This window comes from Trachemys scripta, chromosome 10 (assembly GCF_013100865.1).
Source record: "Trachemys scripta elegans isolate TJP31775 chromosome 10, CAS_Tse_1.0, whole genome shotgun sequence".
In the NCBI taxonomy this organism is placed as follows: Eukaryota; Metazoa; Chordata; order Testudines; family Emydidae; genus Trachemys; species Trachemys scripta.
In genome coordinates this window covers 296,322-309,270 of record NC_048307.1, presented here as the reverse complement: position 1 = coordinate 309,270, position 12,949 = coordinate 296,322, and the positions used below count along the sequence as shown (strand labels likewise).

Genomic DNA, 12,949 nt, shown 5'->3' with positions numbered 1-12,949 from the left:
TCAAGCATTGCTTTTTAACCTCCACTCCTATTTTATTTTAACTTTGAAAAGTTGGAGTGTTTTATACCTACAGTGATCTTATGTTTGTCAGTGTGAACTTTTAACTCTGATTTTAATTCTTTTTGTCTCTCAGTGGGGGAGGAACCAGTGAGATTAAAGGGATTGTCTTGACCGTGACAAGTTCCTAATGCAGCGTTTCTCAAATGTGGCCATCAGGGGCTTTTTGTGTGGCCACAGTCTTCTGGGTGGTGAGGCTGGGGCAAAGCAGTGGCCCCTCCCCCAGGGCTGCCAGCAGGGGTTGGGCCCTGTCCCCCTCTGGAGCCACAAACACTGGAGGAGCAGGCAGGCGGTGGGGCTTGGGCTTCAGCCCTGCGGTGGCGGGCAGCTGGCACCAGCTGTATGGCAGTAGGCTTTAAACCCTGACCCCAGGCTCACCCCCACCCCACCTGCTGCCTCCTCCTGTATTTGTTAATATCACGTTTCACTGCCTCCTGCTAGCTAGCAAGTCTGCTGATGTGAAACGTGATATTAACAAAATACAGATATCACGTTTCACTGCCTCCCTGCTAGCTAGCAAGTCTGCTGATGTGAAACGTGATATTAACAAAATACAGATATCACGTTTCACTGCCTCCCTGCTAGCTAGCAAGTCTGCTGATGTGAAACGTGATATTAACAAAATACAGATATCACGTTTCACTGCCTCCCTGCTAGCTAGCAAGTCTGCTGATGTGAAACGTGATATTAACAAAATACAGATATCACGTTTCACTGCCTCCCTGCTAGCTAGCAAGTCTGCTGATGTGAAACGTGATATTAACAAAATACAGATATCACGTTTCACTGCCTCCCTGCTAGCTAGCAAGTCTGCTGATGTGAAACGTGATATTAACAAAATACAAATATCACGTTTCACTGCCTCCCTGCTAGCTAGCAAGTCTGTTTCTGTGAAAAATGATATTAACAAAATACAAATATCACTTTTCACAGAAACAGACTTACTAACTATCAAGGCTTAAACAAATAAGCAACCAAAAAAAAGCAAAAGAAACAACAACAAAAAGGGACAAGAACATGCAAAACACTTTATTTGTTTGAATTCTGTTTAGGTCCAGTGAAGAACAGAGAAAACTACATTTTTATTATTGAGTCTGTGGGAAAAAAAAACAACATAAATAAATTACAATGATGTGGACATATGTATGTGCATATTTATTTGTTTTTCCTTAAGTAATTGAGTATTTTAGGAAAAATTGTCACAGCAGCCACCAGCACTAGTTGGTGGCTACACTCTGAGGCCACCAAAACATTTCTTGTGAGAACCCCTGCTTTAGTGTAACGTAACTGGTTAACTGTAGCTATAACTGAGCACACCAGTCTATTGGGCATTTAATCCACTGAGTTTTCTTGGCTGCTCTTTTTTTAAACAGGATGAAACAGGTGCCTATTTAATAGACAGAGACCCGACCTACTTTGGGCCAGTACTGAACTATCTCCGACATGGAAAACTCGTTATTAACAAGGACCTAGCTGAGGAAGGTAGGACTTAAACCTAATCCCTTGTTTACTTTCCTCTTTCTCAATATTGTAATTGCTGTGAAAACCACAAAAGAGAAGTGGGCTTGCCTGTAGAAGGAAGGTTTTATTAAATCAATTTCCATTTTCATCCTTTGAGTTACATTGCAGACAAATCTCTACAGCATTGTACCCTGCCTCAAACAAAACTTAGTAGCTTAAGGTTGGTTAGAGCTGTCCACAGACCTGTGTTTGATTCTTGACCTTGCACCATGAACTGGAAACACTGTTAGGAGGCGCACATTCAGTCTTGGTAGTTAGGTGCCTTGTATCATTTAACAGTGACAGCCCTACCTCTTTCCTACTGTACTGATGGTCTTGGAAGAAAGACCCTTCCAGTATTCTTAAGGATAGCTATGAAATGAGGTGTTGAAGATGTAAAGCAAGAAAAAAACAGTGAGGGCTGGGATCTTCTGAGATGCGGACTACACCAGTTAGGGGACACTCTTTTTCTGAATCCACTCCTTCATGGGCCCTGATTCATATCCATGTGATGGGGTGCAACCTGGACTGTGGCACTGCTGTGCCCTCTGTCCCCCCAACTTGGGATATCACGTTCTCATTGTGATGCTGTGTCAAATCAAACAGCTCTGACTGGCACTGCAATTAACAGACACCCACAGGCAGGGTCACTCCCAAGTGAATGATCTCCCAGCCACTAATGTACCATCAATACAGAGGCTCCAGTCAATTCTCCCAAGTCTTGCACACCAGAACTGTATGGTCTTGGACCTGTCAGAAATAGTAACAGAAGTTAGAAAATGTATATCATCTGTCTGTCCCCAAGAGGGGGCCACTGCAGAATTGTTCTGTCTCCCTTCTAGGAATTTGTCCCAGTCTAGTGTTAAGTATCCTAAGCAATGAGATTCCCATCACCTCCTTTGAAAGCTATTCTACTTTTCATCCCGTTACTTTTAATTACCTGATGATAGTATTTGCACTTGCCAGAAATTAAGTCCTTCACCAACAGGAGCAATTCTAGGCTACCCTGTGAATTTTCTGGTGTCATCCAGGTTAACCATTTGTGCATGCATTGATTGAATCTTATGTTATTGAAACTAAATTGAGAGGAGATGGGAGGACTAAGAGATGATACAAAAGGAAACTAGAGAGGTTAGGAACATGAGTAGGAAATAACCAAATTTAAACTTGGGAAAATATTGTGAAACACACATGCTCAATATGAGGCAGAAAGCAGAGAATGCTGAAAGTGAGAATGGTCAGCACTCTGTACATGAGACTGCAGTGTGGTGTTGGCAGCCAAGAAAAACGGCCTCTGTGAGCAACTTTGGGGCATAAGACAATCTCTAACTAATGGCAGTTAGGAAGAAGCTTTCCCTGTGGCCTGGTTATTCCATAGCTGCCTTCTGCAGAATTTTTTGGACCTTTCTCTGAAGCAACTGGGACTGTTCACAGACTGGATTTAGATGAACCCTGGTCTGATCTGGAATGACATTTATTGTGTTTCTGTGTTTAAGGGATACTCTATTAGAAACTCAACTTTTTTTATTGGGACATTTCTAAAAGTTTCAGAGTAGCAGCCGTGTTAGTCTGTATCCGCAAAAAGAAGAACAGGAGTACTTGTGGCACCTTAGAGACTAACAAATTTATTAGAGCATTTCTAAAAGTGTGTGTGTCGCTTTAAAAACACTTCATTAATTGTGTTTGCTCTTTGAGGCTAGAATAAGTTCCCTGAAATGGCATTGTAAAGTTTTTCTGGGTTTGGGTCTGGGACAGTTCTTCAGAATGAATTAAACCTTGAATTACAGGTGAGTGAAAGAAGTCAGACCCATTCATCTTGTTCAAGCAGCTGCTCCTGAGGCAAACTGTTTCCCATGCAGTGAAGGAGATCCTCCCAGAAACTGGCTAGGAATCCTTGGCCTGCAGTCTTTATTTACACTACCTTTTCAAGCCTAATTGTTTCTTCTCATACCAGGTGTACTGGAAGAAGCAGAATTCTACAACATCACATCACTAATAAAATTGGTAAAGGACAAAATAAGAGAGAGAGACAGCAAAATCTCACAGGTGAGGCGCTTTCCTAATGCACCTTCCTAATTCTGACATAAGAGGTGAGACTGGTTCTTGTTAATGTCAGTCATTCACACCCCTGCTGATGTTGAGTGGGTGTTTTTTTCACTCACCATTTCCCTAACAAGATTTGGGACTGTGGCTGTCTGCATAGTGGCTTCAGCTCTGCTGACTAAGGCCGTGGCTACACTCGAAACTTCAAAGCGCTGCCGCGGGAGCGCTCCCGCAGCAGCGCTTTGAAGTGCGAGTGTGATCGTGCGCCTCCCAGCGCTGCAGATACTCCACCTCCACGAGGGGATTAGTTTACAGCACTGGGAGCGTGGCTCCTCCCCCTTTACTTCGCACGCTGCGTCCTGGCTCCTCCCCCCTTCCTGCCCTCCCTTGTAAACGCTGCAAGCCAGCTAATTGCTGCATTCAGAAGGCAGGGGAGGGAGGGGGGATGCACGCCGAGTCCTCGCTCCTGCCTGGGGCAATCAGCTGGCTTGCGGCATTTGGGAGGGAGGGGGGAGGAGTGAGGACTTGGCACAGGCTCTCCCCCATCCCCCCGCCTAGGGCAATCAGCTGGCTTGCGGCATTCAGGAGGCAGGGGAGGGAGGGTGAGCCTGCACGCCGAGTCCTTGCTCCTCCCTCCTCCCTTCTGCCTCCAAAACACCGCAAGCCAACTGATTGCCCCGGGCAGGAGGCGGGGGGGAGGGGGGAAGGTGCTGGTCCAGGGGGTCTGCCAGCGGTCGGGAGGCACTGGCGGGAGGGGGGTGTAGGGAGGCTGCCAGCTGTGGAGAAAGCAGACAGCCAAACAACGTAAGAGTGGAGCATAGCACAACTTTAAATGAGTAGGTTCCCTAGTTGATCAGCAACGAAACAACATTAAGCAGAGCGACTTTAAGTGAGGAGTTACTGTACTTGTGAGCTGGGCTCTGCCAGGTCCAGCAGCCCCTACTGGCAGCCAACATCTCTGCAGCCCATTTCTGGGGGGAGGAAATTCTGTACACACAACATCAATTTCTGCAAAATTCTGCATTGCACAGTGGCGCAGTATTCCCCCAGAAGTAGTTACTTTCAAAGGGGTATCGTTCTCTAGGATACCACTGATTTTTGTAGTTTCAGGAGTTTGTGTCTGAAATGTTTGTGAAATGTTTCAAGTCTTAATATTATTCTGAAAGGGTAATGAATGGACAAAATCTGAACAAGCAAAAGAAAATGCATCACTTCCAAAAAGTGTTCGTGTATGTATGTTATGTTGGGCCGTTTAACTGGAATGCTATTGGCTGGAGACTCTGGTCCCAGTTAAAAACTGAGAGGAATAACATTGCAAACGCTTCATTAGATGCCAAAAGTACCAAACCCAGTGACTTAGCTAGAGCCCCCACTGATCCTCTGGTGTTCAGAATGTCTTTGTTGCATTTTTAAAGGAATGAGGAAATCCCAGCAATAGTACACACTGTTGAATACTCCATGCTGTATTGAGTGTCTGATGTTTCTTCCTTAAGGTGCCAGTCAAACACGTGTACAGGGTGCTGCAGTGTCAGGAGGAAGAGCTCACCCAAATGGTCTCCACCATGTCTGATGGCTGGAAATTTGAACAGGTAACAAGATAAACAGAGGACTTCATTGATTCTTGATATAAACTACTGAGTCACGTTCATGATGAGAAATTTTAAAGTTTTATGTATTAGAAACTGTTTTCTATATACATGCCTTAAATAGATTTAATGATTATTGAGGAGTGAATTGCTCAAGAGACTGGGAATGGAATTCATATTGAAATCTGCATGCCAATTTGTAACTGAAAATTAATGTTCTAGTTCTTCAGTCATCTCAATCCAATTCTTGTATATGTAGATGTCTGCATCACACAGCTCTTATGAGTTTATACTAGTGATGAGCATGGTACAAAGACTTCTGGTGAAAGAGATTAGATGTTTCTTGTGCCCTACAGATGGCCCTTCCAGAACAGGGCTGAGACACACTTGAGGGAACAATATGGGGGAACCTTTTAATGCAACTGCCTTAGCAGTGTTAACTTCTAAGGATAAAAATGACAGCTTTGGAAACCAGAGCTCTCATATGGCACTTTTCATAAGCATTAAAACAATCTACCTAGTTAATCTGCTAAAAATTATTAGTACTGTACATTGTAGGAACAGTTCTGGACATCAAAATACCAGATAAGGTATGAGTCTGTTCCTTGCTTTGAAATCTGAACTGCTTCTATGTTTGTACTAAGCACACTGTTAGCACCTAAATAAATCAAAACAGTGGTGCAAAAGAATGGAGGTGAACTTCATGAATGTTTTCTGTTCTTGTTCTGTTTAGGACAAATAAGCTTAATTTGCACAGTCTACAAATAACTTTCTGTAGTGCACTTTAGATTCAGTAACACATTTTAAAGGTTGCAGTGTGACCTTTCTCTGAGGAAACGCCTCACCCTGCAGGACCATAACTGGTCACTACATCTACCAGTAGTGGAGCAATGTAACTCATCCGCAGAGTGAGATCTGTGTGCTTAAGAAACAGCTTTCTTAGTGACTGGTCTACAGCTCTGGGAATTCACTTCTGGAAGAGATCCAGATGACTACAAATCTTAGTGCCATTTAAGTAAATGTAAAATCTACTTTAACTCAGCCTTCCCTCAATAACAGTCATATTTAAAAAACAAAACGAGCCCTAAAAGTAGTAGGAAGATGAGAGGACATTTTGTGTTCACTCTTTTTGAAAGGTGTTCGGATCACCCAGTTTGGTGGCCATGATGAAAAAAATCTAGGTAAACTTGCACAGATGACTTCTCATGATTCAGTTCTCCAGTTCAAGTGATAAGGATCCTCTCTGCAGCCCAGATACTGAAGATATACCTGCTAGATTTCACTTGATCCAAAGTTCCCTGGAATTCTTCTTTGTAGGAAGTTGGTTTCTGGTTTCTTGCAGAAAGTCTTTCCTCTTTGAAGGAGAAGAGGATATTACAGCTTCCACTTTACCTCTCCATTCTTTGGGACTAGCATGCTTGAACACTGGTGCATTTTGCAGTTACATTGTCCAAGAATTAATATTTCCTTCTGAATTAGGCATTCTTTGGGAAAAGCCATTGGTTTTAAATTCCCTGCTTTTTAAATCATTTTTTCTCTTCTCCACGATGTTTTGGATGTATGGTTTAAGGTTGATTGACACAACAGGTGTACAATCTGTCCTCCAGTTACCCAAGTTTCCCACCAGCACATAGTTGGTCCTTGGCAGGATTCTCTGTTGTTTGCATTGCAGATCTGCTGTTAGCAGAAACCCTCCAGTTGCAATGTGATTCTAACATTCTCTAAGTCTCCCTTTGAGCTTTTTATCTCCAAGAGGGAATACAGTGGTGATGGTGTGACCTTTTTCTGAGAAATCACTTTGACCCTTCAGTGCAATCTCTCTCTCCTCTGAGATGGTACCCAGCCCAATATGCAATATGCCCTGTGGTGTACAGTAAGAACCATGCACAGTTATCTACTTCTCCATACACTTCCTGTGGGTTGGGATCCCATCTAGCTCTGCACCTGATCAATAGTTGATCAATGGGTCAAAGATATTTCCTCTTCACTTAACATGCTTGAAAAGGTATCTTAAAATACCATCCTAATGATGATAATCAAAGGGGGGAGAGAGAATGGTCAGACTTCTGGGCCAGTTACAGGGACTGGTGAATCTAAAGAAGCTCAACTACTATTGAGCGAAAGCAGTGTTAGCAAACCACATTTCTACATTAGTTCATGTTCCACAAACTACCTCTAGGAATTGTTTTCCAGTAGAGCAAAGTACTTGGAAGTGTTTATTGGTGCATTTCTTTGTGACCTGTCTTTTGATGGAGATTCATTCTCCATGCTGAAACTTTTATACATTAGGCAAGATGTGAATTTGTCCCAGTCTGTTGGGTTTTAAAAGATCTCTCTGAATGTTGAGTTTTTCTTGTGACTTGTACTACTGAAGGATCAGTAGTACACATATTAACTTCCAACCCTTTCCCTAGCACAGAAGTAATGTGGTTTTGTACTGCTGAATTACCTTCCTGTTTCTTTAAACATACAAGTGGAGAGAATGATTTAGCAAGAATGACTTAATTACCACCTCTGGAAGAACACAGAAACCAAATATTTATCATCCAGTGCAAAATGAGAAACTTTATAAATAATTTTGCATTGTCCGTGCTCTTTCTTTTTAAGCTGTGTCCATCATACAAATTAGCAATAAATACAGTCTGAAATCTGGTCCAATAGTGCCTTCTTAAGTAGGTTGACTATACAAAGTCAGTATTTAACTGTTGCCCTCAAAATTATTCACATAATATGAACTGTAAAGTAAATTATATCCTCTATCAGAGCTTTGGACCAGCACCTCTCATTGGTATTATCTTAAATGAGTATGTAATTTGAATAGTCACCTGCTTATCCCACAGTAGCTTGTGTCTAGCTCTTCAAATTTAATCTAAAGCCATAATCCAGGGGTTCTCAAACTGGGGGTCGGGACCTCTCAGGGGATTGCGAGATTATTACATGGGGGGTCGCGAGCTGTCAGGCTCCACCCCTAACCCCGCTTTGTATCCAGCATTTATAATGGTGTTAAATATATAAAAGTGGTATTAATTTATAAGGGGGGGGGTCGCACACAGAGGCTTGCTCTGTAAAAGGGGTCACCAGTACAAAAGTTTGAAAACCACTGCCATAATCCTTGTCAAGTGCACTGACATGCATATGCTTTCACATGGATTGAGTGTTGCAGAACATTATGAAGACAATTCATCCAACGAGAAACTACAAAATTTAACTGAAAACATCCTGAACTTCAGCATTTTTAAATTCTTGCTATTTATGGGCCTAGTATTTTTGAGTGACTTCATGGAAGCAAGCTTGGCCCACTGTGTGAGAGAGTTCCTTCTTGGTGCTTTTTAAAATTAACCTTTTTAAAATTGACTCATGTCCTTATAAGTTAAAAGGAAAAAGAGTATAAATATTTTATATATTTCCTCTGGAATATATATTGGATTACCAATGCTGTTCCCTTGTAATAAGAAGAATTTCTCCCATAACTTTTCTATCCCCACATCCAGTAAGTGTTTACTGACTTATTGCATTCAGACTTTGATAAGAAATTGGCATTTCCCTTCAAATCATAACTGGCTTTGTAACCACCTGCAAGAATTTTAAATATATTACATAGGATTCTATTCTGGGGACTAAAAAAACTGTTGCTTTCATATTTGCACAATACAAATAATTACACTGTGTTTGAGTAGCAAGTGAATACACAGGAGCCTCTCTGTTCTTTGTACAGTTCAGATGATAGTGTTATACTCCGCATTACAAAGGTGTTTTTTTTTTGTTTGTTTTTTTTGCTCTGATTGATTGTTGCAGCTTGTCAGTATAGGTTCCCAGTATGGCTGTGGCCGGGCCCAGCAGTCAGAGTTTCTGCTGATAGTGTCACGGGAAGTGAAAGGGGAGGAGAGACACTTCCAGAAATGCTGCAGTGAGGTGTGTCATACCATTCCTTTCACCCTCACACCAATATGCATGGCCACCTTGCATTTCTGCTGCTTTCAGATCATTCTGCTTTCTTCCTGGGTGTGCAGCATTTGTTAGTTTTGTGTGTAGTTGTCGTGACTAGCTTTTATTCTATACTCATGACACTTCATTACACATTACAAATGTTCATCTTGTAAAAAGCTGTAAACACTACTTAACTGTCCAGACTTTTGATTCAGGGAATTTTCTTAGCAAACATTTTAGGAACAGATATCACTTTTATTTTATTTTCTTCCTCCAAGTTAACAGCCCCTCTCCTGTAATTGCAAATAAATGTATTTAGGTCAAATAATCATGTAAATTTTGAACACCATGAACTCTAGCAGAACACAGTTTCGTTAAAGTGTTCTCAGGAACCCTTTTATACTGTTGATTTGTTCTTAGTCTTCCAACTTGAATTTATCATCCATGAAATAACCAGCTGAGTTTTGACTCCAGAACCTCATATTGGTGGTTGATGTACAAACCAGAAAAAATATTTTTCAAGTGAGTGGATAAGCATTCAGTGCCAGGAGCTGGAAACATCTTGTTTTTATGTTGATGATTAAATATACAGTGTGTGTGTGTGTATATATATATATATATATATATATTTTCTAGATGGAGATAATACAGAATAATAATCAATAATTTTACTCTTCTAAATTCTCTCTGCTTTTCTCTATGCAAAACACATCTTCCAGAACGTAGCTTCATTTTACAATATTTCCTCCAAGCAAGCAGTTGAGAAGGATTTGGTTCTTTACCCTACTACACAACCATTCATTGTTAATTCTGCTACATTGTAACTCATTTTTACCTAAAAATGACAAACTGCTTCATTTGCTATGACCAGAACCCTGTATATCAGATTACATGGCTGCATAAATTGCCACACAATTTCAGGTTATTTTTAAATTTTTTATTCTTAAAAAAAAAAAAAAAGCTATCTAGGCCTTAGGTTTGCAAAGATAACCCCCAGAATTTGAAATGAATGTAAACTAATGCGTTGTGGCTGCCTGAGTCTGCAGACTATCTTAAACAACTCTGAGAGGATCCATGATTTATTATTTGTAATGAAGGCCAAAGGTATGCTAGATGGCTCCAAAAAACTTACAAATCAGTATTTAACATGATATAAAATAATGAAGTAATAAGATAGTAAGAGAACAAGGGAAGGGGTAACATCCATAACATCTTATGGAGAGGCGTGAACTTCCTGTTCATCTTTACATTGACTTCTGACCGTTTAAATGTTAACATCATCAGAAACCTCAAACTAATGTGCTTACTATCCCACTGTTAACACTGCTCTACAGCCAAAATGCTTCTGAAATAAATGTAGTCAAACTTTACTAATTCTGGGTCACTGAGAATGAAGATGATGCTTAAAAATGATGCTTGATTGGCTCTAGTTTTCAAGATATGCTATTGGGTCAGTATATACGACCCTTGACTTGGGAATGGTGGAAGATAAGTGAGTTATAAAGAGAAGGGATCTCAATTTAAACCAGAAATGACTAAAATACATCTTTGACTGGATCTATGAATAAATCTATGACTGGGTTTGGACAGTATTTGCTTTTTAGGCAAAACAATGAATGATGCAATCTGAAGCTGGTATTGCGTCATACATTATATGAATTGCATCATGTTATTCCTAGAAGTCATGGATGATGCAATCATAACGATGCTTACATCACTCTGCTGAACAAATTGCCCTATATCAGCTCTAGAAATCATAGTGCCGTGCTCTCTTATTTGTCAGTGTTTGATTTTGCAAAGGGACACATTTCTGTTTAGCCAAAGTGAGCAGAGATGCCTCGTACTTGTATGAACAGCACAGATAACTTCTGCTATGTTTGTGGTGAAGTGACTTTTGCATCACAAAAGCACAGTATAACCACTATGGTTAAGAAAGCCTATCACCTTTCTTTTGGCTGCAAAATTGGAGATCAGGACAAGAGGTGGGCCCCACACATATGCTGCAACACTTGTGCAACAAATCTTCACCAGTGGTTGAACAGGAAAAGGAAATCTATGCCTTTTGCAGTGCCAATGATTTGGAGAGAGCCAACAGATCATACCAGCAATTGTTACTTCTGCATAGTGCCTCCAGTTGGGAAAGGTGTGTCAAAGAAGAAAAAGTGGACTGTGCATTATCCAAACATTCCATCAGCTATACGCCCAGTACCCAACGGAGAAGGACTGCCGGTTCCTGATGCACCAGAATCATTCTCACTTGAGTCAGACGAGGAAGAGGATGAAACTTCTGGTCCTGAACCATCAATGTCACAGGACCCACATTTTCTCCCATCCTCCTTTGAACTACACCTCATAACACAAGGTGAACTGAATGACTTTGTCAGGGATTTGGAACTACCCAAGAGTAAGGCAGAGCTGTTGGGCTCCAGACTACAGCAGTGGAATCTTCTGGCAGGTGATGTTAGGGTTTCCATGTTCCGTGACAGTCAAAAGGATCTTGTCCCATTCTTCTTCATGGAAGGTGATCTTGTAGCCTGCAACAACATCGACGGTGTGATGGCAGCCCTCAACATCGTTCACGATCCAGATGAGTGGAGACTGTTCATTGATTCATCGAAGACGAGTCTTAAAGCTGTTTTACTGCATAATGGCAATGTTTTGCCATCAATTCCAGTTGGTCATGCAGTCCCTATGAAGGAAACCTATGACAACATGAAACAACTTTTGAGGTGCATAAACTATGACCAACATCAGTGGCAGCTTTGTGGCAATTTGAAGGTTGTTGCTCTCTTGCTTGGTCAGTACTGCTGTTTTCTCTGCGAATGGGATAGTCGTGCAAGAGATTCCCACTACATCAAGAAAGATTGGCCACTCCGACAGTCATTGGAGCCTGGGAGGAAAAGTGTTCAGCATCCACCACTTTTTGAATCAAGGAAGATTTTGTTACCACCCTTACACATCAAGCTGGGTCTAATGAAGAACTTTGTCAAGGCCATTGACAAAACACGAGCAGCTTTCAAGTACCTCCGTGGAAAATTTCCAGGGCTAAGTGAAACTAAGATAAAGGAAGGTGTCTTTGTTGGTCCTCAGATTCGTGAACTTCTTCGAGATGATGCATTTGACCATGCACTGCGTGGCAAGGAAAAGACGGCATGGAAAGCCTTCCAGTTAGTGGCAATAAATTTTCTCAGAAACAACAAGGCAGACAACTACAGGTTGTTGGTGGAAAACCTCCTCAAGGCATACAAAAGCCTTGGTTGCAACATGTCACTAAAGATACATTTTTTGCACTCTCATCTAGATTTTTTTCCACCGAACTGCGGAGCAGTGAGCGACGAGCACGGCGAGCAATTTCACCAGGACATTGCAACAATGGAGAAACACTATCAGGGCAAATGGACCCCATCAATGCTTGCAGACTATTGCTGGACAGTGACAAGAGATGTTCCATTTAATGAGTACAAGAGACAAGCCAAGAAGCGCCGAGTAGACACTGAAGAGGACTAAACTACGTACATAATAGTTTTTTGCCTTTTGTTTCATAATAAATTTTATTTATATAACCCTTTTGCTGATTTTTAAAGTGTTACATAAACAGGACAGGTGAAATATTATCCTGTAAAGCAACCATAAACACATGAAAGACCTAGGTTTACAATTTATGATTAAAACTATCTACACAATATACATAGACATAAAATGTAAAAACTTAAATATCTTAGAAACAGTAGCCAATCAGTTATTTTAATTGTCATATTTGAATTCAAGACATCAAAATACATAATAAATAGCACATTTTATCTCTGAAGCAGACGACTTCTCAAAAATTTTAGACC

General features: G+C 41.1%; 1 protein-coding gene across 2 annotated transcripts in view; it reads left to right on the top strand.

Annotated features, from left to right (window-relative positions):
- Positions 1-12,949, top strand: part of KCTD5 (potassium channel tetramerization domain containing 5) — a 49,892-nt gene that overhangs the window by 13,630 nt on the left and 23,313 nt on the right. Inside the window, exons 2-5 of one of the 2 annotated variants that reach the window (XM_034783543.1) lie at positions 1,431-1,539; positions 3,512-3,603; positions 5,094-5,189; positions 8,982-9,098. In XM_034783543.1, coding sequence (XP_034639434.1) covers positions 1,431-1,539; positions 3,512-3,603; positions 5,094-5,189; positions 8,982-9,098 — 414 coding nt within the window. The remainder of the gene's footprint in view (positions 1-1,430; positions 1,540-3,511; positions 3,604-5,093; positions 5,190-8,981; positions 9,099-12,949) is intronic. The other variant, XM_034783544.1, reaches the window with a different exon arrangement.